General features: G+C 63.8%; 3 protein-coding genes across 7 annotated transcripts; 1 reads left to right on the top strand and 2 right to left on the bottom strand.

Moving 5' to 3' along the window:
- Window positions 1-2685: 2685 nt before the first annotated feature.
- On the bottom strand, window positions 2686-6145 carry SDSL (serine dehydratase like). 5 transcript variants are annotated; one of them, XM_055699468.1, is made up of 9 exons: window positions 5993-6145; window positions 5025-5522; window positions 4509-4695; window positions 4373-4412; window positions 4128-4267; window positions 3733-3821; window positions 3397-3624; window positions 3158-3282; window positions 2686-3000 (listed from the first exon to the last, which is right to left on the bottom strand). In XM_055699468.1, the coding sequence occupies exons 2-9, from the start codon at window positions 5162-5164 to the stop codon at window positions 2807-2809; spliced, it is 1143 nt and encodes a 380-aa protein (XP_055555443.1). In that variant the 5' UTR covers window positions 5165-5522; window positions 5993-6145; the 3' UTR covers window positions 2686-2806. The 5 variants fall into 5 exon arrangements, with proteins under 5 accessions (XP_055555443.1, XP_055555445.1, XP_055555454.1 ...); XM_055699470.1 differs by having other exon boundaries at window positions 4509-4680; window positions 5993-6144; XM_055699479.1 differs by lacking the exon at window positions 5025-5522 and having other exon boundaries at window positions 4509-4680; window positions 5993-6144.
- Window positions 6146-7945: 1800 nt separating this feature from the next.
- On the bottom strand, window positions 7946-12115 carry PLBD2 (phospholipase B domain containing 2). Its single transcript, XM_055699466.1, has 12 exons — window positions 11866-12115; window positions 11674-11767; window positions 11433-11591; window positions 10906-11006; window positions 10244-10458; window positions 10070-10164; window positions 9838-9998; window positions 9604-9699; window positions 9227-9298; window positions 8964-9116; window positions 8663-8825; window positions 7946-8503 (listed from the first exon to the last, which is right to left on the bottom strand). Exons 1-12 carry the CDS (start codon window positions 12072-12074, stop codon window positions 8336-8338), a joined length of 1686 nt encoding a protein of 561 aa, XP_055555441.1. The 5' UTR covers window positions 12075-12115; the 3' UTR covers window positions 7946-8335.
- Window positions 12116-13911: 1796 nt separating this feature from the next.
- On the top strand, window positions 13912-19788 carry SLC8B1 (solute carrier family 8 member B1). Its single transcript, XM_055706119.1, has 15 exons — window positions 13912-14497; window positions 14972-15124; window positions 15228-15280; window positions 15384-15442; window positions 15653-15757; window positions 15881-16048; window positions 16136-16243; window positions 16325-16381; window positions 16611-16741; window positions 16941-17082; window positions 17486-17607; window positions 17807-17960; window positions 18042-18122; window positions 18656-18720; window positions 18807-19788. The coding sequence occupies exons 1-15, from the start codon at window positions 14366-14368 to the stop codon at window positions 19002-19004; spliced, it is 1728 nt and encodes a 575-aa protein (XP_055562094.1). The 5' UTR covers window positions 13912-14365; the 3' UTR covers window positions 19005-19788.
- The last annotated feature ends 451 nt before the right edge of the window (window positions 19789-20239 follow it).

The raw sequence follows: 20239 nt of genomic DNA, 5'->3' as shown, positions 1-20239 counted from the left end.
GATGATTTATGAAAAGCCAGCCACTTCTCTGCATATTTTCTCTGTTCAGCCAAGTGGTGGAATTTATCCTTCCTATACCATTAACCGGCATTAATAATGGGGTGGAAAATGAGCCAGATCAAGCCTCAAGGGATCCCTCAGCCAAGAGCTGGGGCTACCACAAAGGCACTGGACTCTCATCACGTGGGGAAACTGAGGCAGGAGCACAGCCTGGAGCTCCACTCCACCCCTTCCAGGCTATCAGCGTTATCAGGTGACAGGTGCTTTTTATAAGGACAGAGCAATGTATCGTTAAGTAACTCCCTCCCAGCATCATTTCGAGGATTATAAAAAATGGAGCACAAGGTCATTCACTGGATGAACACTGGCTATTATTATTATTATTACTGCTAAATGCAAGGCACCCCTTCCCCAGCATCCGGGGGGGGGGGCGGGGGGCGGGGCGGGCGGCGCGGACAGGCTGCAGGAAGGATTTTGGGTGATGCTGGTGTGCTCCAAGCTGCCACCTCCTGTACAGGGGGCAGGGGCTCAGTGGGAGCAGCCATCTGAGCAGGGATGGGTGCTGGAGCCAAACCTTCCCCCAGTTCACTGGCCCCGGGGGCTATTGCTGCCCTGGGCTTACTCATCCTGGCAAGCACTCACCTGTGGCTCGGCACTGGCAGAAGGGACCTGATGGCCGCGGAAAGGACAGTGTCACGCAGAGGGCTGGGGCACAGAGCTGGCCTTGCGGGGAGCAGCTGGGTTCAGCCCCTTGGTTATCCCTGCCCTTAACCACAGCCAGGGATGGGGTCCCCATTGCAACAGGAGTCAGGGTGCCGCACCACAACAGAGACTGGGGTCCCCATCACAGCCAGGGTCCCCACTGTAGCTGGAGTCAGGGTCTCTGCTGCAGCCAGGGTCAGGGTACAGCATCATAACCGAGGCGGGGATTCCAATCACAGCCAGGGTCCCCGTTGCAGCCGGGGTCAGGGTCTCCATCACCTCAGCTGTCCCAGGAAGGCACCGGCACTCAGGGTTCATGCCTGCCTCCCGCTACAGGGTGACCCCCAGCAGCTGGGGCCATGCCACTCCAGTGGGGTATCCCCCAGATAACCTGCACCCCAAGTTCCTGCCAGGACACCCAAAGCCCAATCCCCTCGGCTGACACCCAAACCCCAAGTGCTCCCTTGTCAAGACATGGAGGGGGCAAAGCTCCCTGTTGGGGTGCTCCGGGGAGTCACCCCAAACCCCACGGTCATGCCCATGTCACCAGCAATTACCCTCCCGTGGGACCATGCTGGGGAAACACCACCGCCAGCTGCTGGCTCCCCCCGGGCTCCGGCAGAGCAGCATCAGTCCTGGGAATAAATTTATTTTCAAAAGCTGTTAGGCAAACACCAATGCTATTTTTTTTAATGACCTTTTTCCCTTTTTTTTTTCAGAAGGGGAAGGTCTGCAGAAGGTGGAAAGTAATCAGGTTTTGGACCTGGGATAAAAAACAGCTGGAGTAGGTTGGGCTGACTCCTTATAATTAATAGTGTGCCTCGTAATAGGATTCTCCAGCCTTCGGTGCTCCCTGGAAACACCTTTTTACATAAGATATTGCTCACGATGGAGCAGCAGAGTTTTGATTTATGGGGTTTTGGCCTCCAGAAAGCATGTGGGGAGGTGGCCGGGCCAGTGGGGCGTATGGGGGGGAGAGGGGGAAAGGGCCAAAGGCAGGGAGGGTGTTCCTGGGGTGCTGGCAGTGGGTCCCAGGGCAGGCACCTGGCCAGAGGAAAGGGCTTCCTGGGGGATGCCTGTGATCCAGGGGCTGAGCTGGTCCTGGGGGCTGAGCCCCCTCTGCTCCAAAGGGGAGGAGTAGGCTGAGAAGTGTTTTGGGGTAGGAGAAGGCTTGTCCCCACTGCCCGACATCACCAGGTGATGCTTGGGGCATGGGCTCAGCTGGGGAACTGGGGAGCACCTGGGGCCACAGAGCCCTGGCAGGAGCAAGACCCCACATTGCCCGGGGATGGGAGGAAGGAAGGGGGGAGAAATATTGTTGGGGAGACACAAAAAACCCCAGGGAGGTGCAACAGCAAAGGGCTAAAAACAAATGCAGCTCTAGAAAGTGGGAACAGGGGAGAGCAGGAAAGCCTGGAGGAGAGGGAGGAAAAAGAGTGGGATGGGGGAAAAAGGGGGATCTCAGGGTCTCTGGGATTGGGAACACACACACACAGACATGTCGGTGCACCTTGGAGCCCATGGGTGTTAAACACGGCTAAGGAGCTCCACCAATAAATCACCGTAACAAGCTGGTCCGTGTGTGTTGTTCTCTTCTGACTGCAGACAGCGCGGCAGGAATGGGAGAAGATTGTAATAATTAATAATCATTAGTATAATAATGTATAAAGACAGTAGCAAAGTAATTAGTCAGAGAGGGAGTGCTTGCTAATTGAGGTGGGGAGCTGCAGTCCAAACAGCCTGGGGAGGAGCAGGGGAGGGAGGGGAGAGGGGACTGAGGGTTAGGGGACATGGAAGAGGATGCCTGGCATGGCCAAGGGGCAGAGTGGGACATGTGTACCCCAGTCCTGCCCTCGGACAGGCTGGGGAGCTGCAGGCAGAGCCTCGCTCCATCCCTGCCTGCAGCATGAGCCCTGGTCTCGTCTGCCCTGTGTGCCTCAGTTTCCCCATCCCTCCATGGATGCTGCGTGCTGAGGCAGAGGCTGCGGGAGGAGCCCGGCCCCGTGTCCACCAGGCAGCGGGGCTTTATTTTAGTTATTTCGGAAGGAAAGCAAGCAGAGGGTGCTGGCCAGGCTCCATCATATCCCCTTCCTCAGGGTGGGGGTCACTCCAGCCCCAGCTGGCTCTTCAGGGCCTGCAGCTGGGCCACCTGCATGCTGCTGCCCCCGCACACCACCACCACCACGGATGCCAGCGGGGTCCGCAGCCATCCCTCGTGCTGCAGCCGCTGCAGCCGCCCTGTGTAGAGCAGGGCCAGGGCAGCCCCACATGCCGGCTGCACCAGCATCCTCTCATCGTCTGCGGGGACAACAGCAGGGGACACGCTGAGCCACCCACCCACCCTATCCCCATCACCAACCTGTGGAGCCAGGGTCCCCCCAACACCTCCCAGGCCAGTCCCAAGACCGGGTGGCACCCCCATCACCCCTGCCATGCCCGGGTTGTCCCTGCTCACCCAGGAACTGCTCCACGGCTCGCACCGCCTCCGTGTCCTCCACCACCTGGGAGATGACCTGGCACTCCTGGGCACACTCCAGCGCCCGCGCTGCCACCATCTTGGCTCCCAGGCACTTGGCCACGCTGGGGCAGGACGGGAGGAAGGTGCTTGGGGTGGTCTCAGGTCCCTTCAGTGAGTTGGGCTGAGACCCCCCCAACTCATCGCATGCGCAGCCGCTCCCACAAAGCCTGGCTCACCTGGTGATGTCAGGCAGGGAGACGAGCCGACCGGCCGCCAGCGCCGTGTGGAAGCTGTGAGTCCCCCAGGTCTCGGCAGCGATGATGGGGATGTCCTGCCAGCCCACCTGGTGCAGGCCGGCCACAACACCCGCCAGCAGTCCCCCACCGCCCACCGCCAGCAGGATGGCGTCCGGTTTGGTGTCCAGTGAGTCCTTCAGCTCCTGGACCAGGCTGGCGTGACCCTGCCTGCAGGGTGAGGGGGAAACAGGAGGATGCAGCCTGGGGGCACCCTGAGCCAGCCTGGACCCCAGGGACGGGGACTGGGGGCAGGAGCTGAGCCCTGGCAGCACTCACCACACCAAGGGGTGGTCAAAGGGGTGGATGCTGACCCAGCCCTCAGTCTTAGCCAGCTCCAGGGCTCTCTTGTTGGCTTCATCCCACACCTGGGGGGGGGGGCAATGGGGGCTCAACAGGGCCACATCCAGCCCTCATGCCACAGAGAAGAGTCTCTTGTCACTGCAGGGCTGGGGGACACCAGGAACCCACACAGGGCACTGGGTTGAGGTGGAGGTTCCCAGGGTGACTCTACTTGCGATGCCAGGCCAGGGTGACTCTACTTGCGATGCCAGGGTACAGGTGATGCAGGAGGGGGACATTTTGGGATGGGGTTTGCCATGCCCGTGCCCAGCATCACAGAGCAGGTCTGGGTCCCCCCAGACCCCAGTGTTAGGGGGCTGCCATGGGGATACCTGGCCGGAGACCTCCACCTCTGCCCCCAGCTCCTCCAGCTTGCGCACAGTGGTGGGGCCAGTGGTGCTGGGGACCACAACGGTGACTGGCAACCCCAGCTTCTTGGCTGCGTACGCTGCCGCCAGACCTGCATTCCCCCCTGTGGGAAGTGGGGGGTCAGGCAGGGCTCAGCACCCCGGACCCCCCCATATTACTCATGAGCATCTCCCCCAGCTCCCCCTGCCCCAGCTTGGGGCACAGTCACCTGAGGAGCAAACGAAGTGGCGGCAGCCCTTCTTGGCAGCCTGCAAGGCAGAGGGAAAGAGGGAAGGGGATGGCTGTGTCCCCCCACCATGCCCCCCATAAGGGCATGAGCTTGCCCATGCCGTACCCATGCTTACCTCCTGGCAGAGGTGGCCAATGCCCCGGATCTTGAAGGAACCTGTGGGCTGGATGTTCTCCAGCTTCATGAAGACCTTGGTGCCCGCTGCCCTGGACAGGGGCAGGCTCTCCAAGACAGGCGAGATGATGTGGAAGGGCTTCTTGCCCCCACTGGGCTGGGCTGCCATGGCCCTGGGGATGGATGTTCTGACAGGGAGAGGTGGGGGAGCCACTGGCTGCTCCCCGCAGGTTGCCCCCCTGCAGACCTGCTGCCCACGTCAGGTGGTATGGGGTACAGGAGCCCCTCGGAAGTGACAAAGCTGTCCCCACCTCCTGGCTCCTGGAGGAAGCAGCACAGAGCCCTGGGGTGCAGTGATGGACCCTTCCATCACTCCTGGGCTCCCTGCCAGAGCCACAGGACAAGCAGGGCCACCCCCTCCTCCAAACTCCTGGTCCCCAAGCCCCCGGTGTCCCCAGGTGCCCCCTGCACGCCCTGTCCCCTAACTCAGCCAGGGCCACCCCATGGAGGGGATTACCTGGCGTGCCGTGGGGCCTCGCTGTGCGTCCCCGGCTCCTCGCCTGCAGTTTGGGGGACAGAGGAGGGAGAGGTGACGTGCTGGTGTCCTGAGTGCCGATGTCCAGCCACACAGCAGGGTGAGGGGCAGGAGTTGAACATTGCCCTGGATCTGGCTGCTTGCTCAGTGCCCGGTGAGGCTTTCCAGCCGCTGGGCTGGATCGATGCCAAAAGCACCCTGCCGCGGACCTGGGCATGGTGCTGAGTGGCCCAGCAGGGACAGTCACCGGCAGCCAGGTCCCAGCAGACTTCGCATGCCCAGGAGATGGGGTGTGGGTCCCCCAGGAGACAGGGTGGAGAAGAGGTGAGGCAGCTCCCAAATGACTTTGGGGGTCCCCAAGGGTTTGCCCCCCCAGCTGGGCACAGGCACCGGCAATGGCCGGGTCCAGCCAGAAACACATCCCAGTGGATCCGAGGACTTTGTCCCTTTGACCCGAACCCCCGGTGCAGCAAGGGCAGCCTGTGCATTGCAAAGCGTCATCAGACAACCGAGACACCCCCCATCGCCTTCCAAACGAGCCCTAACACCCCTACACCTGCCCTGCCAAGCCCCCTGCCCTGAGGCAGCCCTGAGCCCCCCTCTGAGGTGCATGTCCCCAGGGGAGCTTGGTCCTGCCAGCTGGGTAAGCCCCCTGGGACGAACCCCCCCAGCTCTGGCTGGCCAAGCCAGGCACCCTGCAGGCAGGGGGGTCAGGGGAGGGGAACACAACACATACCCGCACAGTTGCAAAGGTGCCCTATGAGCATCCCTTGGAGAGGGGGGCTGCCCAGAGGGACTCAGCCAGAGCCTGGCCAAGACCCAGGCTCCAGCAGCCCCCAGGCAAAGCAGACAGAGACACCTCCCCTTTGCTATGGGACAGCCCAGGGCTCCTCATCACCTAGCCCTGGTGACATCCCACAGGGTAAGGGTCCCCCCAGCACATGCCCTACCTCTGCACCGACGGGCTGGCTCTGTCCCCGGCAGGCGAGGAGGAGGAAGGTGGGATCTGGAGGAAGGTCCAACTCTGGCTCCTTGCCCTGCAGCCGTAGACTAGTCCTCTGTCCCTCCAGCCTGAGAAATCTGGAAGCAGAGGCTGCTTTGGCACATAGTCCATCTCGGTCTCGCTCTGTGGTGGCTCCATGGGGGTCCCAAGGGGGGGGCCGCTGCACACAAGCTGGCACACGCATGGCACAGCTAAATAAGGTGCACCGGGAACCCTCCCACTCCCTCTGGCTCTGCCCCACTGACAGGCAGACAGCAGTAAAACAGACCCCAGAATACAGGATTTCAGTCCCCTGACCCAAATTATGCTGCAAAGCCCCCCCTGAGAGCTCCACTAACAACAGGCACTGAGCAGGGCACGGGCTCCAGGGCAGCCCTGTTCCCGATGGAGTTGGCCTTTGGTGGCAACGAAATAACTCCCTGCTTCTCACGCCATCATTAGGCTTCAGAGTGAACAGTGCACAGCACAGGCAGGGTCAGCACAGAGGCACAGTGTTGCCTGCAGAGAGCAGGCGCCTCTGCGCTGAGCCACCTTGCTTTTGGGACATGGGGGACTGGAAATGTGGGGGATGAGGAGGATGTCTTGAATGGAGGCACCAAGGTGGGGGCACGCAAGTTCCAGCTCCCCTGGGGTCCCACGGGGTGACCCCCATCTTGCAGCGGGCAGAGGGGCTGCAATTGCTTCCCTGGGGATGGGACAGGAATGGGCCCCAGGGGGGACCCTTGGTGGCTGGGGAAGGAGGGCAAGAAGCCCCCCCCCTGCTCAGAGGGAGGAGGCCAGGGACCCTCTTGGTGGGGGCACTACGTTCCAGCTCAGCCCTGGGGTGTTCCAGGGTCCCTTTCCACCCTGCACCCACCTCCCTGTCCCCCCTTCTACCCCCCTTTGGCTCCACCCCTGCCCCAGGGAAGGTGATGCCAGACTGTCACCCTGTCAGGTCCCCTGGCCCTGGTCCCGGTCCCTGGGTGACACAGCCTCAGCCAAGGGCTGCTGGCAGCTGGGGCAATGCTGAACCACTTCTGTTTGTTTTTCTGCTTTTAAGAAAATAACAAAAGGAAAGCAGCAACGCAGCCGCTGCTGCGTTTCCAGCGTGCCCCACCCTTGGCATCGATGCACCTGTTCCTCCTCACTGCCCCATCACTCGGTGACAGTGACCTCCTCCTACCCGGGGAAACTGAGGCACAGGGACCCCCCCAAGCAGCACCCCCTGCACCGGGAGCCCACACACCACGGGGACACGGGCACAGGCCCTGCAATGTTCCCACCCCCCAAGCACCGCAGGTTTTGGACACCCTATCCTGTCCAGAGCACCCACCCCGGTTTTTGGGGTGCCAGCACCCCAACAGCCCAGACCTGCCACAACTCAGTCCTGCACAGCCCCCGGGGCCCCCAGCCCCGGTGGGAACCTGGCACCTTCAAAGCGCTGCCGAGCACCAGCTCATTAATCCCCCAGTAATGACCTCGTTATTCTTAACGAGGCAGAGCGGATCAAGGGAGCTGCGGTAAGAGGATTTTGCAACGGGGGTTTTGGGGCTGGGGGAAACACAGGTGGCAGAGGAGGGGAAGACAAAAGGGGTGAGGACGGTCACCCTCTCCTGGGGGGGGTGGGGGGTGTGAGCGGTGGGACCTCCCAGCTCCAGCCCACACCCAGGGCTCCCCCAAGTCAGCAACTCTACCCCACGCCAGGTACCCAGCCTGATGCAGCAGCAGAGAAACCTTAACAGCCTGCACCCCAAAAGAGCCCAGCCAGCCTGGCTGCACACCCCCCAACCAGGGTGGGAAGTGGTGGAGAAGCAGAGAGCACCCTGTTAAATTGTGGCGGGGTGGGTGTTGCATAAGCCCAACCCCTATACAAGACACCAGAGAATCTCAGCAGAGCACAAAGCACAGCCACCACCCCTGCTGCACAGACACACACTGCTTTATTTGTCACAGCCAAACCAGCTCAACTCCCCTCCGCCCTGCAGGCGAGCCCCAGCCTCGCAGGACCGCCCCTTCTCTGGGAAGAGCCCCCCGAACCAGATGTCAGCACGCAGGGAAGGCAGGGAAGCGTCCCAGGGCCGGAGCCCCTTGAGGGGGAGGGGGCACAGCCCCCTGCGCAGCACGCCCAGCACGCAGGGATGCGGTGGCAAGAGGCAGAAGCTGGAAGAGCCAGGGGATCAGAGGACCCCCCTTGCACCCAAAGCCAGGGTGATAGGGGAGAGTGGGTAGCACTGCGATCCCCCAGCTGCTCCCCCCATAAGGGATCCCTCCCAAGCAGGACAGACGCCTGCAGATGGACGGTGGCACCCGCTCAGTCCCAGCGGACCTTGATGGGGGGGAAAGTCCAGAGGTCAGGGTGGCCCATGTGCAGCAGGGTGCTGCATGGGGATGCGCTCCAACGGAAGGGGGGCACGTCATCCCAGGCAGGACCGCTGGCGGCCACCAGCCCGAAGGCGGGGGCCAAGCCTGAGGAGGTGACCTGGTGTGAGGGTGGGAGGGAGGAGAAAAAAAAAAAAAGTACAAGTCAGCATGGGGAAGGGGCAACACAGCCTGGGGGGAGCTGCCAGAAGGGTGGCACCCCCAAAGGGGGACCCTCCAGCTCCCCCCAGCCCCTCCAGGGCCGCCCTGGCTCCCCCACCTTCATGTCGGTGCCGCCGTGGCAGCGCTGGCGCAGGGCAGGGAAAGGGTAGGTGCCGTTGGGGGGGTTGAGGTCAGAGCGGGCGGAGATGGCGTTCTCTGCGTTCTGGGGGGGGTCACAGCCCCTGCACCGTGACAGCGGGTCCCGCAGGTAGTTGTTGGACCTGCAAAGTGGCCAAGACAGAGTCACGGAAGAGGCAGGGGAAAAAAATACAATTATAATGATGGAAAATATCACCCCCAAGGGTGATCCCCGGGGGTGCGTGGGGAGCACCCAGGTTTGGGGGGTCCCCAGCACCCACCTCATCAGGCGGACCATGGAATCCAGGTCATGGACCAGCGTCTGGTTCCGGCGGAAGATCTGGGCGCGTGGGTTCTTGTCATAGGTGAACCAGTCACCGTATTTCTTAACCAGCTCTGGGTTCCCGCTGGCATTGAAGATCTCCTCGAAGTACCTGGGGGTGGGGGGGGAACCCAGCGAGTCAGCACCCAGTGGAGTGGGGGGCAAGGACAGCATCAGCTGCCCCCCTGTACAGGGCACACGCTGGGGTGGGCTGGAGCTCACGGCAGGTTGTAGCTGGCCCAGTAGCCTTGCTGGTACAGCAGCTCCGTCTGATCAGCTGCCACCACCAGGCCCCTGTGCCAGGAGGAAAAGCATCGGTCAGAGCAGACGGCAAAAATCAACTGGAGATGGTGGGGGGGACACATGCTGGGAAGAGGGGGCAGCTCTGCTGGGGGTCCTTGCCGCTGGGTTCCCACCCCAGCCACCCATCAGCATCCCGGGAGAGCCTTTAGCCACGGACTGGCAGTGCACCTGCATCTGCATCCCCATCACCCAACTCCCACCCACTGGACCACGGTGGACAGGACCCTCAGGGCTCTCCCAAATCCATGGGGATGGGGGAGGAGATGCTCGGCTGGGCGGGGAATGGGGCCACTCACGGGATCTGCTCCAGCACAGTCAGCAGTCCTGGAGGCGGGTTTGCTCTGCCTGGTGTGAAGGCGTTATAGTCCACTACCATCCACTGGTTGTTGTACCTGGCAGGGAGAAGGGGGAAAGCATCCCTGTGGCAGGCAGCCTCTCCCCTGGCCCATCCCTGCTGGCCCGCAGAGCATCCCTCCACCTGATCCCACCTTCCCAGGACAAATTCCCGCACCCCATCCCACCCCGCTTACGTGCCACTGTTGAACCGTCGGAAGATGGCAGCCCACTCGGGACCGCTGCGGGCCAGGCGGTTGGCCACAATGTTCCTCAGCCACTCCAGGACGCTGCCCCGTGGGTCCAGGTACTTCCACCGCGCCGGGTTGTTGTTCCCGATGGTGGTTTCCAGCGCTACCTGCAGGAAGGGGAGCGATGGGGAGGGCAGTGGGGCTGGGGAGGGGTCCCCGGGGACCAGACCCCACTCACCAACCCACTGCTGAGGATGTAGAAATCATCCCCAGAGAAGATGGTGCCGGGGTAGGAGGAAAACACCTGGATGCTCCCGGGGATCTGAGAATTGCCTGGAAGAGGGTGATGAAAAAACAGGGGAGCATCAGAGGTGGGGTGTCAGACGTAGCCCCCCCAGCCCAGCCCACGCACCACTGGCTGAGGCACGGAAGGGCAGCGTGTACTTCTTGATGATGCGCAGCATGGACTGGTAGGAGGTCCAGGTGTCATGGGCGACCAGGAGATCCTGATGGCCCGGCAGCAGCTTCAGGAGGGCAGAGCAGGAGCCCGAGCCCAGGACACGCTGCGGGGAGGAGCGGTTCAGGGCAGACTCCAGGTCTTCCAGGTCACCCCCCAACTGTAGCAGGCTGGGGGGGGAAGCAAGACATGAGGTATCAGGTGGGGGACACCCCAGCCCAGGAGCCAAGCTGGCTCAGAGTTCTCTGTCCCATCTCTCGGTCCAGTCTGGAGGGTGTTTCTCCATTGACCCCAGTGTAGGTGCTGGTGCCGGGAGCACCGGAGCAGGGAGGAAAGGGTGAACACAGTACTGGGGAAACTGAGGCAGGGGGCTGCAGCGGGCCTTGGGGGGGATCCACCACCCAGCCCATGGTGCTAGGGAGGAGGAGAACCTGCCTCGGCTCCATCCTGCCCCAGCAGCAGAGGACAAGTGCCCAGACAAGGTGGGTGAGGGTGACTAGGAGCAGAACCAGGTGTCCCTGGAGATCCAGGAATTGCCCTCACAGCCCCTCGCAGCAGCACCCCAACTCCTGGGGCAACCACCCCCCACCCTGCATCACCTCCCAGAAGGAGCTTACAGGAAGCCAAAGGGCGCCAGGGTGAACCTGCCCTGGGGGAAGTCCAGGCGCCCGTTGTAGCTGTCCTCCAGCCCCTTCAGCTGCAGCAGGGCCAGGCGCACCTGCGGGGACAGGGGACAGAGCTGGCACCCAGCTCCTGCGGGGAAGAGGGGCTCTTCCCCCGGGGTACGCAGCAGAGCTGGTGGGTCCCAGCACGGCTGCAGGGCAGGGGGGGAAGCGTCACCCTGGGGGAAGGGTCACTGTCAGCCTGTCAGCGGGGCCGTGACTCAGCACCAGTGGCTGGGGACACACACCCCGAGCCACCCACCGTGCCCCCTGACAGTGGCACGTGAGGCTCTGGTGGGGGGCAAGCCATGAGTCACCTCTGGTGGCCCAGGAGAGGAGGATCCACGGTGGCCACATCCCTGTCATCCCGCCTGGAGCCCGGCCAGGACTTTGGGCATCCCTCGCTGCCCTGTCCCTTCTTCTTGATTAAAGCCCCCGTTAGCCCAGGGGGGGTCCCCCTAGGTGGGGTCCCCCACCCTCACCTGGTGCCAGTACTGGGGGTCCTCCCCCTTGCCCATCTGCTCCTCCATCCAGCCCAGGTTGGCCTCCAGGTAGCCGCGCAGCCTCTCGCAGTACTCGCTCTGGTACTTGAAGGGGCCGCAGTAGCCCACCATGGTGTTCATCCAGTGCATGTACATCAGCTGGGGGACACGGCCGCGGTGTCACCGGCGGGGCGGGGGTCGCGCCCCTCGGGCCCCCGGGCGCGGCGGGGTCGCCCCTCACCTGCTCCGAGACGGCGGCCTCGGCCAGCCCGGCGGCGTAGGCCTGCAGGCTGTCGCTGTACGAGGCGTTGGTGGCCACCTCCAGGAAGGCCCAGCTAGGGGGACAGGGGCACGGGTGGGACGCGGGTGGGACATGGCCGGGACGGCTCCCCCGAGGCCCCCGCCCGCCCCGGTCCCCGCCCGGCGCCCCTACCCGACGGCGGGGATACGGTCATCCAGGCTGGCCCAGGCAACGGCGGCGGGGTGGCGGCCGGGCAGGACGCGGAGCCGCCCCGACCCGGGCTCCAGCAGCACCGAGACGTTACGGGGCGGCGGGACGGCGGCGGGGGCTGCGCGGACCGGGGCTACCGGGGCCAGTGCCGCGGCCAGCGCGGCCACCAACACCGCCCGCAGCGCCGCCATGGCGGGGCCGGGGCGGAGGGGCTGGCCGGGGCGGAGAGGCGGGGCCGGGGCCAGGGGCGGGGCCGAGGCCTAGGGGCGGGGCCGAGGGGCGGGGCGGGGGCGGGGCTGCGCCCCCGCGGCGTCCGTCCGCCCTCCCGGCGGGGGGGTCCCGCAGCCCCGCCACCGGCCCCGGTGCCCCCCCCGCTGCAGCTGGGCCCCGCCAGTGCCTCAGGGGCTGTGGGTGCCCGCCCGCCGGCCCAGCGCCGCCGCAGCCGCGGCTTGTGCACCCCCCACTCCGCTGGACAAAGCCCCCCCGAGCACTGGGTGGCCCGGCTGGGCGGGGGCAGAGGGCTGGGAGCCCCCCCCCCCCGCGGTGGTAACATCATCGTGGGGTGCTCAAAGTCCCCATGGCCCGGTCTGATATTGTTCCCCGCTTGGTGTTACCCCGAGTGCCACCACAGCCGCCTGCCTGAGGCCTGGCACCCGGTAGCACAAGGTGGGACAGAGCTGTACCCCAAAGCTCCGGAGCTCACACTGAACTGGGATGCCTGGGGAGCACTGGGGGCTTGGCTGGGCGCTGCCGGGGTGGGGGTGCTGCTGGAGTAGGGGTGCTGCCGGAGCATGTCCCCGTGCCCGCTGGGGAGGGCACTGGTAATGCCCTTTATTGGATCATCCTGGAGCTGGAAAAGGTGCCACATGCCTGGAGCTATTCTGGGCGGGGCAGCACCCCAAAGGCACCGCTGGCATGGGCACGTGGCATGGCCCAGCATGCCCCATCAGCTCCCAGTTGCTGCTGGTTAATTCTCCAGTACTGCCCAGTGCCCATGTGTCCCGGCTCCTTGTGCAAGACCACGGCAGGCACCCAGACCCGGCCACACGCCAAAGCCAAGGAGGGGCACAGAGCACTGCTGGGCAGGGACCCAGGCCACATGGCAGCCACCAAAATTTGGCCCAAACTCCAAAAAGCCAGTGGAGAGGAGAGCAGCGCTGCCGGGGGGGCGGGCGATGGCCAGGGGCGATGGCCAGGGCTGGTGGCTAGTGGGTGCCACTGTCCTTTGGGTGCCAGGCTGGACCTGGGCTCCCGTTGGAAATGCCCCGAGCTGGGCACTGCCCTTGGGTCTGTATTTTCCTTCCATTCCCGTCTCCTGGGGAGAAGAGCAGTGTGTGACTTCGGTGGGAATCTGGCCAGGGTGGGAAACGGCCCCTTTAGTCCTGTTGGGCCCTTGGGGCCGCACAGGCAGTCACGGTCCCCCAGCAGCCATGGTCCCCCAGCAGCTCCAGTCCCTGGGGGCCAGCCTGCTGCACTCTCCCCCAAAACCCCAGGCGGGGGCTTGCGTGGGGCAGGGGCAGCTGGGGCCGGGGGCAGCAGGGTGTCCCAGAGCAGGGTACACCGGCCATAGCTCCCTGCAGAGAGGGACACCAGCAGCAGCACAGGCCCCTCCGCGGGGTCGTGGGGCCACTGGCACGGGGGGCTGTGCAGCTCCGTGGGCACGGCGTGCTGCTCCCCCCCGGGAAGGACAGCATCCCTGGCCCTGCCTGTGCTGAGCTTGCCCGGCCTCAGAGGGTCACCCCACAGAGGGGCTAGGTGGGCACAGCACCCAGGGTGGGTGTCCAGTCCCGCCCTGCCGCAGCCCACCGGCACTGGGATGTGGAGGGACGGGGGTGGTGAGAGGGGGACGGGGCAGGGACCTTCCCCCCCCCCCCCCCCCCCCAGCTCTGGCAGGCACCCTGCGGGCCACGCGTGAAAAAATGGCGCTGTCGCTTTAAGAGCGGAGGGTGGCGGCCCCTTTAAGAGGCGGGGGAGCGGAGGGGATCAGCTGCCCACGCACAGCGGTGGGGCCGCGCCGCCACGGTGGGGCCGCGGGGCGGGTGGGATCCCCGGCTCCCCCCAGCATCTCCCGCTCCGGGACCCCCCACCCACTGCGCGGTCCCCATCCCCACCCGCATCGGGGTCTCCCCGTCCCCTCCCTGGCCTGGGGCTGCCCCGCGCGTCCCCTGGTCCCCCGTGGGGTGTCGGTGCCGCTCCCCCCGCCCCCCCCCCCCCCCAGCTTTGCTCCGGAGGGGCTCGGGGTGACCCCGGGGCTGAGCCCTCCAGCGAGGACGTGGCACGGCGGCGCCTGACCGCGGGCTGCTGTGCCTTCCCTCGTTATCTTTATTAATATTATTACTATTTTAATTTTTTATTATTTATTGTTAAACCCTTATCTGCCCTGCCTGGGGAACGTGGGATGGGGGCTCGGGAGCTGTCCCCACTCCCTCTCCCCGGGGGTCGCTGCCAGCGGTAGGTGCCCCCCGCTGTAGGGCAGGGTGCCATGGGGCCAGCTGGGGTGCTCAGCCTGGCGGGGGCCAGCGGGGCACAGGCAGCCGGGACCCCACTGCTGCTGGACCTGGGGCACACGATCTCTCCTGGGGGGGATGCTCTGAGCCACGGCCGGGGCCTGGATGTGAGTGTGGGGTCTGCAGTGGGCTTTGGGGGAGTGGCGGGAGGGATGTGGGTGTCGCTGGGGTGGTGGGGTCCCATCCCATCCCTGCTTCCCCCGTCCCTGCCATCACAGCTGGGATCACACCAGTATTTCCTCCACTGCTGGTTTTGTGCTCCAAAAACCTTGCCGCCTGCCAGGCCGGCACCTTCCCATGGCTGGGGCTGGGTGTGGGGTGGTGTGGGGCTGCAGGGGACAGGGCTGGGGACAAGGGCTTGCACCCCCACTGCTCCTGGCACAGCCCTTGACCCATGCATAGGTAGCACAGATGGGGAAACTGAGGCAGGGATGACAGCGACCTACTGGCAGCAGCCGGGCAGAGGGGCAGCATTGCCTGCAGGGTGCCCGATGGCAGCCCTCGCTGGAGGGGGGTGGGTGCTTGGGGTGGGGGACGGGGCTTGGGGTGCCCAGCTGAGCACCCCACGCTCTGTCCCGCAGTGCTGGGAGGTGCGGAAACACAACAGCTCTGAGTGGTGCCGCTTCATCCGGAGCAACCCTGACTGCCGGCTGGAGGGCGGCTTCCTCAACTACCTCGAGGGGGTCTTCTGTGTCTTCCCCCCCCGGCTGCTCCCCCTGGCCGTCACCCTCTATGTAAGGATGGGAGCAGGGGTGCTGCTGCTGGGGGATGCTCCACTTTGGGGGTGAGGGATGGGGACCCCACCGACCCCTCTCTCTGCCACCCCTGACCCCACAGGCTCTGTGGCTCCTGTACCTGTTCATCATCCTGGGCGTGACGGCGGAGAAGTTGTGAGTAGCTCTGCGGAGGAGGGGACAGTCCCTGGGGTGAGCGAGGAGCCCCGTGGTCGTGGAGCAGCCCCGTCACCCCTCTCTGCTTCCTCTGCCCTTCCAGCTTCTGCCCCAACTTATCGGCCATCTCCACCAACCTGAAGCTGTCTCACAACGTGGCAGTATCCTTGGCGGGTCACAGGGGACCTTGGGCAGGGCGGGGGGATGCAGGGATGGAGCAGGAGAGGTGGCTGTGACGGGGTCACTTTGTGTCCCTTCAGCACCGTGCCACAGAGGCACCTGGAGGGAGCCCCATGGCACCAGAGCCAGGCAGGCACCCTGCATCCCTGGGGGGAAGCCACCAGGTCTTTTCCTTGACATCCCCTCTCCATGGTGTCACATTCCTGGCCTTTGGCAATGGGGCGCCAGATGTCTTCAGTGCCGTGGTGGCCTTCTCCGACCCCCGGACAGCGGGGCTGGCCATCGGGGCTGTCTTTGGTAAGGAGATCCCTGCTGCCAGCTCCTCCCTGGGGGCTGCTGGCTTGGGGGGGCGATGGGTGGGGAGAACGTGGTGGAGCTGTAGGATGTTCCCCCCCTGAGCAGGACCTGTTGCATTGGCAGGTGCCGGTGTGTTTGTGACCACGGTGGTGGCCGGGGGCATCGCCCTGGTCAAGCCCTTCACAGCCGCCTCCAGGCCCTTCCTCAGGGATGTCATCTTCTACATGGTGGCTGTCTTCCTCACCTTCATGGTCCTCTACTTCGGCAGGATCACGCTGGGGGAGGCTCTGGGTGAGTGCCACAGGAGCAGGGGGCCGAGGGGGTGGTGGGAGCAGCCTGGGGGGTGCTGTAACTCCTCATCGTTCCCCCCTGTCCCAGGTTACTTGGGGCTGTATGTCTTCTACGTCTTCACCGTGGTGCTCTGCACCTGGATTCACCGGCGGCAGCGTGGGGAAGGGCTGCCCCCCCCCAGACCTTGGGAGCCAGGTAAGGGCCGCCTAGCTGTGCTGATGGGACCCCCCAGCATGCTGGGGTCTCCCTCCACTGCCCCCCTTCTCCTTCCTCCAGAGATGCTGACAGATGCCGAAGAGCAGGAGTCCTCGGGCACAAACAGCGGAGACTATGGTATGTTGCTCCTGGTGGGCTTGGGGCTGGCTCCGCTTTATCCTGGGGGGTCCCAGGGACCCCCAGTCCTCTGCACGTGTCACTGGGCTCACGGGGTGGCCATAGTTGGGTGCTACTCTGGGGCCAGTGGATCTCCCAGGGGCCATACAAGTGACCACAGCCCCATGCTGGAAGGGCCAGGAGGGGCAGGGAGCCCCTTGCCCCGCTCAGCCACCATGGCCCCTCACAGGTGAGGAGTACCGGCCCCTGCTCCCCTCCCAGGAGACCTCCTTGCGCATCCTCACCACTGCCCTCAGCCCCTTGGACTACCGCAAGTGGAGGAGGAAGCCCTGGTACTGGCGGCTCTTCAAGATTTTCAGGGTGAGTAGGGGGGGAACATGAGCTGGGAGGAACCCCCGCATGGGGTGTCCCCTTCCCTGCTGGCCCCTGGGGCTGTGTCACCCTTGGGCTTTGCAATGGGGACAGGGGGACAAGAGCAGGTGGGCTGAGGGATGGGGCACCTCCTGGGGTGTCCCACCATGGTGGTCCCCCCATCGCTGCTCATGGATGCTCCTCCCAGGTGCCTGTGGAGCTGGTGCTGCTGCTCACTGTTCCTGTTGTGGACCCTGACAAGGACGACCTGAACTGGAAGAGACCCCTCAACTGCCTGCACATCCTCACCAGCCCCCTGCTCTGCGTCCTCACCCTGAAGTCGGGTGCCTGTAAGCCTGGGGCAGCCCCGGACACCCAGGAGGGGACAGGACTGAGATGGCCACCAAAGCTCTGGGGACAGCAGGAGCCCTTTGGACCTGGCAGCCCGTTCTGGAGAGGGGAGGATGAGCCAGTGAAAAGCCAAGCTGGGGGGCTGGATGGGTCCGTCCCCTCCCCACAGGGGTGGTGGGTTTGGGGCCCCCAGTATCCAGGTCTTGGGGGGGAAAAATGGGACAGGCCTGGCCTGCCTGGGGAAACTGAGGCACAGAGGGGAGCCAGCCTGCGAGGGCTTAGGGTAAAGGTGGCTCTGGGGGACGAGGCTTTACCTCATACTATGAGCCTGGTCGGATCCTGCCCAGCTCACATGGTGCCTGCAGGGCTGCTCTGATGCCCCCCTCTCCCCACCACGTGCAGATGGGCTGTACCAGATCCAGGGTGTCTTCCCAGTCTGGGGACTGGTCATACTGGTTGGCTCTGTCCTGGCCATCATCATCTTCATCACCACAAGCAACGAGCAGCCACCCAAGTACCACTGTGTAAGGTGTTCCCCAGCCCTGAACGCCTACTGGGAACCAGCCCAGCCTGCTCTGTTCTGGACTGAGGGTCCTGGGGGCAGAGCAGGAGTCAGGATCTCCTTCCCGATCCCCACTGTCCGCAGGAGGGACGTGGCTGGCTGGAGGTGTACGGGGTCCTGTGGGATGCTCCCAGGGACCAGCTTGCCCTTCTTCCTGGCAGGTATTTGCCTTCCTTGGGTTTCTGGCCAGTGCCATGTGGATCAACGCTGCAGCCACAGAGCTGGTGAACATCTTGCGGACATTGGGCATCATCTTCCAGCTGAGCAACACCGTGCTGGGCTTGACGCTGCTGGCCTGGGGCAACAGCATTGGCGGTAAGGGCTCTGCTGCACCCCAGTGCCACCCAGGTGCACCTGTCCCCCTGGCATCCCCCAAGGTCTCCCCTTCTTCCACAGACACCTTCTCCGACCTCACCATGGCACGACAGGGCTACCCCCGCATGGCCTTCTCTGCTTGCTTCGGGGGCATCATCTTCAGTATCCTTTGGGTGCCGAAGGGAGGTGGCAGTGGTCTTGGGGCAGGGACTGCCTCCAATTCACCGCCACCAGCCCAGGGAGCGCCCTGCTCTTGGGGGACCCTGTGAAGAAGCTGGGCAGGATCCATCCCAGAGTCCGTGGGATGCTGGAAACCTCCTTGGTACAGACACAGTGCAGAGGGACTGGAGTGGTAGCTGTGGACCACAGGAGCTGCAGAGATGGAGCCAGCAGCATCTTCCCATCCCCACTGCTGTTCCAGCCCTGGCAGGGTGGGGTTTGGGCTGGAGTCCGGCAGATTTTGGATCTGCTGAAGGGAAGGAGGGGAGAAGGCTGTGCCACACTCCAAGCTGAAGCCTCTCCTTGGGTGCTCCACGTTGTATTCACCACAAACAGGCAATGCTTTGGGCCAGGCAACAGGCATGGGGTGCAGGCAGGCAGGGAGGAGGGCTGTCCCCAGGGTGGGAGGGATGGGGCCAGCTCCGTCGCTCCCCCAAGGTCTCCTGCGCTGTGTCTCCATCCTGAACGTGCCCCAGATATCCTGGTCGGCGTGGGACTCGGCTGCCTGCTGCAGATGACAAGCAGTCAGCTGGTGGTAAAGGTAGGACTGTAGCGACACCATGGCACGGGTCAGGCTGGCTGTGGGACCCTGGTGTCACTCCACATCGCTCCCCATCTCTCCGGCAGCTGGAGCCTGACAGCCTCCTGGTCTGGGTCCTCGCTGGGGCCCTGGGGCTGAGCTTGGTGTTCTCCTTCGTGTCGGTGCCAGCGCAGTGCTTCCAGCTGGGCAAGGCGTACGGCATCTGCCTCATCATCTACTACCTGGCCTTCCTCTGTGTGGCCCTGCTGACCGAGTTCAGGGTGATCCATCTCTCCACCGTGTGAGCAGCCCCGCTGCCGGCAGGAGATGCACATCCATCCCTGGCTCTCTCCCTCTGCCTTCCTGATGGATTGGGGCCTCTCTGCCAGGGGGACAAGGGCTGGAGGCACCACGTGCCACCACAGCCCTGGGCTGTTGCTTTCTGGAGGGGGCTGGCTGGTTGTGCTTTGGGAAAGGAAAAGGAGCTGTTAGTCATTAGCTATGTCCTCTCCCCACTCTGTTTAATCGTGTTTAACTCCTGGCAGCTCTGAGGTGAAGACCTGTTTCCTCCAGACCCGGTAGCAGGGACAGAGGAGAGGGCAGGGTCACAACAGGAGAGATTTTACTTCTTCAACCACTTTACTTTCCCCTCCACATCTCCATCCTGGCTGCCGTGGGACAGGGTTAGGGGAGTCGTGCTACATGGGGTAACTGAAGATCTGAGCACAAGTCTGTTACTGCAAATGACATGACGTGTTTGCACCCTGGGTGGGAAATAGTAGCAGAGGCAAAGCCAGACAGGGTTAAGGTGAGGCAAAGCTTCAGGGCAGCGCTTGGTTTTAATGCAAGCAAAGCTGGAGGAAAAAAAACACCCAACAAACCAAGGGAGGCTGGTTTCCCCTGCTTTTTTTAAGCTATGTTTTTCAACCTGAGTTTCAGATTCTACTTTTCTCCTCCTCCTAGGGTGGCCAGAGCTGTAGGAAAGAATGTGGAAGTTTGTACACAGCATTAGCCTCTGGCAAGACTAGGTTTAGGCACTGTAAAAAAAAATAATAAAAAATTGCAATTAAAAACGCCCCCCAAACCCAACTTTGACTTGCGTTATTTGCTGCGAGGGTGTTTTCTCCTGCTCTGCGCTAGTGGAACACAACCCTTAGCCAGGAGGACCCCTTTGGAGGGGGAGAGGGAATATCCTTGGCTTCTCAGGAGCTGCACCAGCAGCAGCAGAGGGGCCTGGGGGGCTGACACAGGGCCGTTTTCCCCACGGCTGGGGGGGGAAAGTGGTTTCCTCCGGGTCTACCAGCAGTTGGATTTCTCAACAGCAGTCACATGCGCCTGACTCGGCCATTTAGTTGCACGGTTGGGAACTGCAGCGTCATGGCTTTCCCAGCACGGGCCAGCATGGGCTGCGTGGGGCATTACGCAGCTCCCCTGGGCTGGGAACACTGGTGGGGCAGCCCACGGTCTGTCCCAGGGGAAGGGAAGGGGGTGGGCTGCTGCTTCGGATCCCTGGCCCACACGGCACAGGCTAGAAAGCAAA

The sequence above is a fragment of the Falco cherrug genome, chromosome 1 (assembly GCF_023634085.1).
Source record: "Falco cherrug isolate bFalChe1 chromosome 1, bFalChe1.pri, whole genome shotgun sequence".
NCBI classification, from domain to species: Eukaryota; Metazoa; Chordata; class Aves; order Falconiformes; family Falconidae; genus Falco; species Falco cherrug.
Note: the sequence above shows the minus strand (reverse complement) of the source record. Positions and strands in the feature narration are given on the sequence as shown.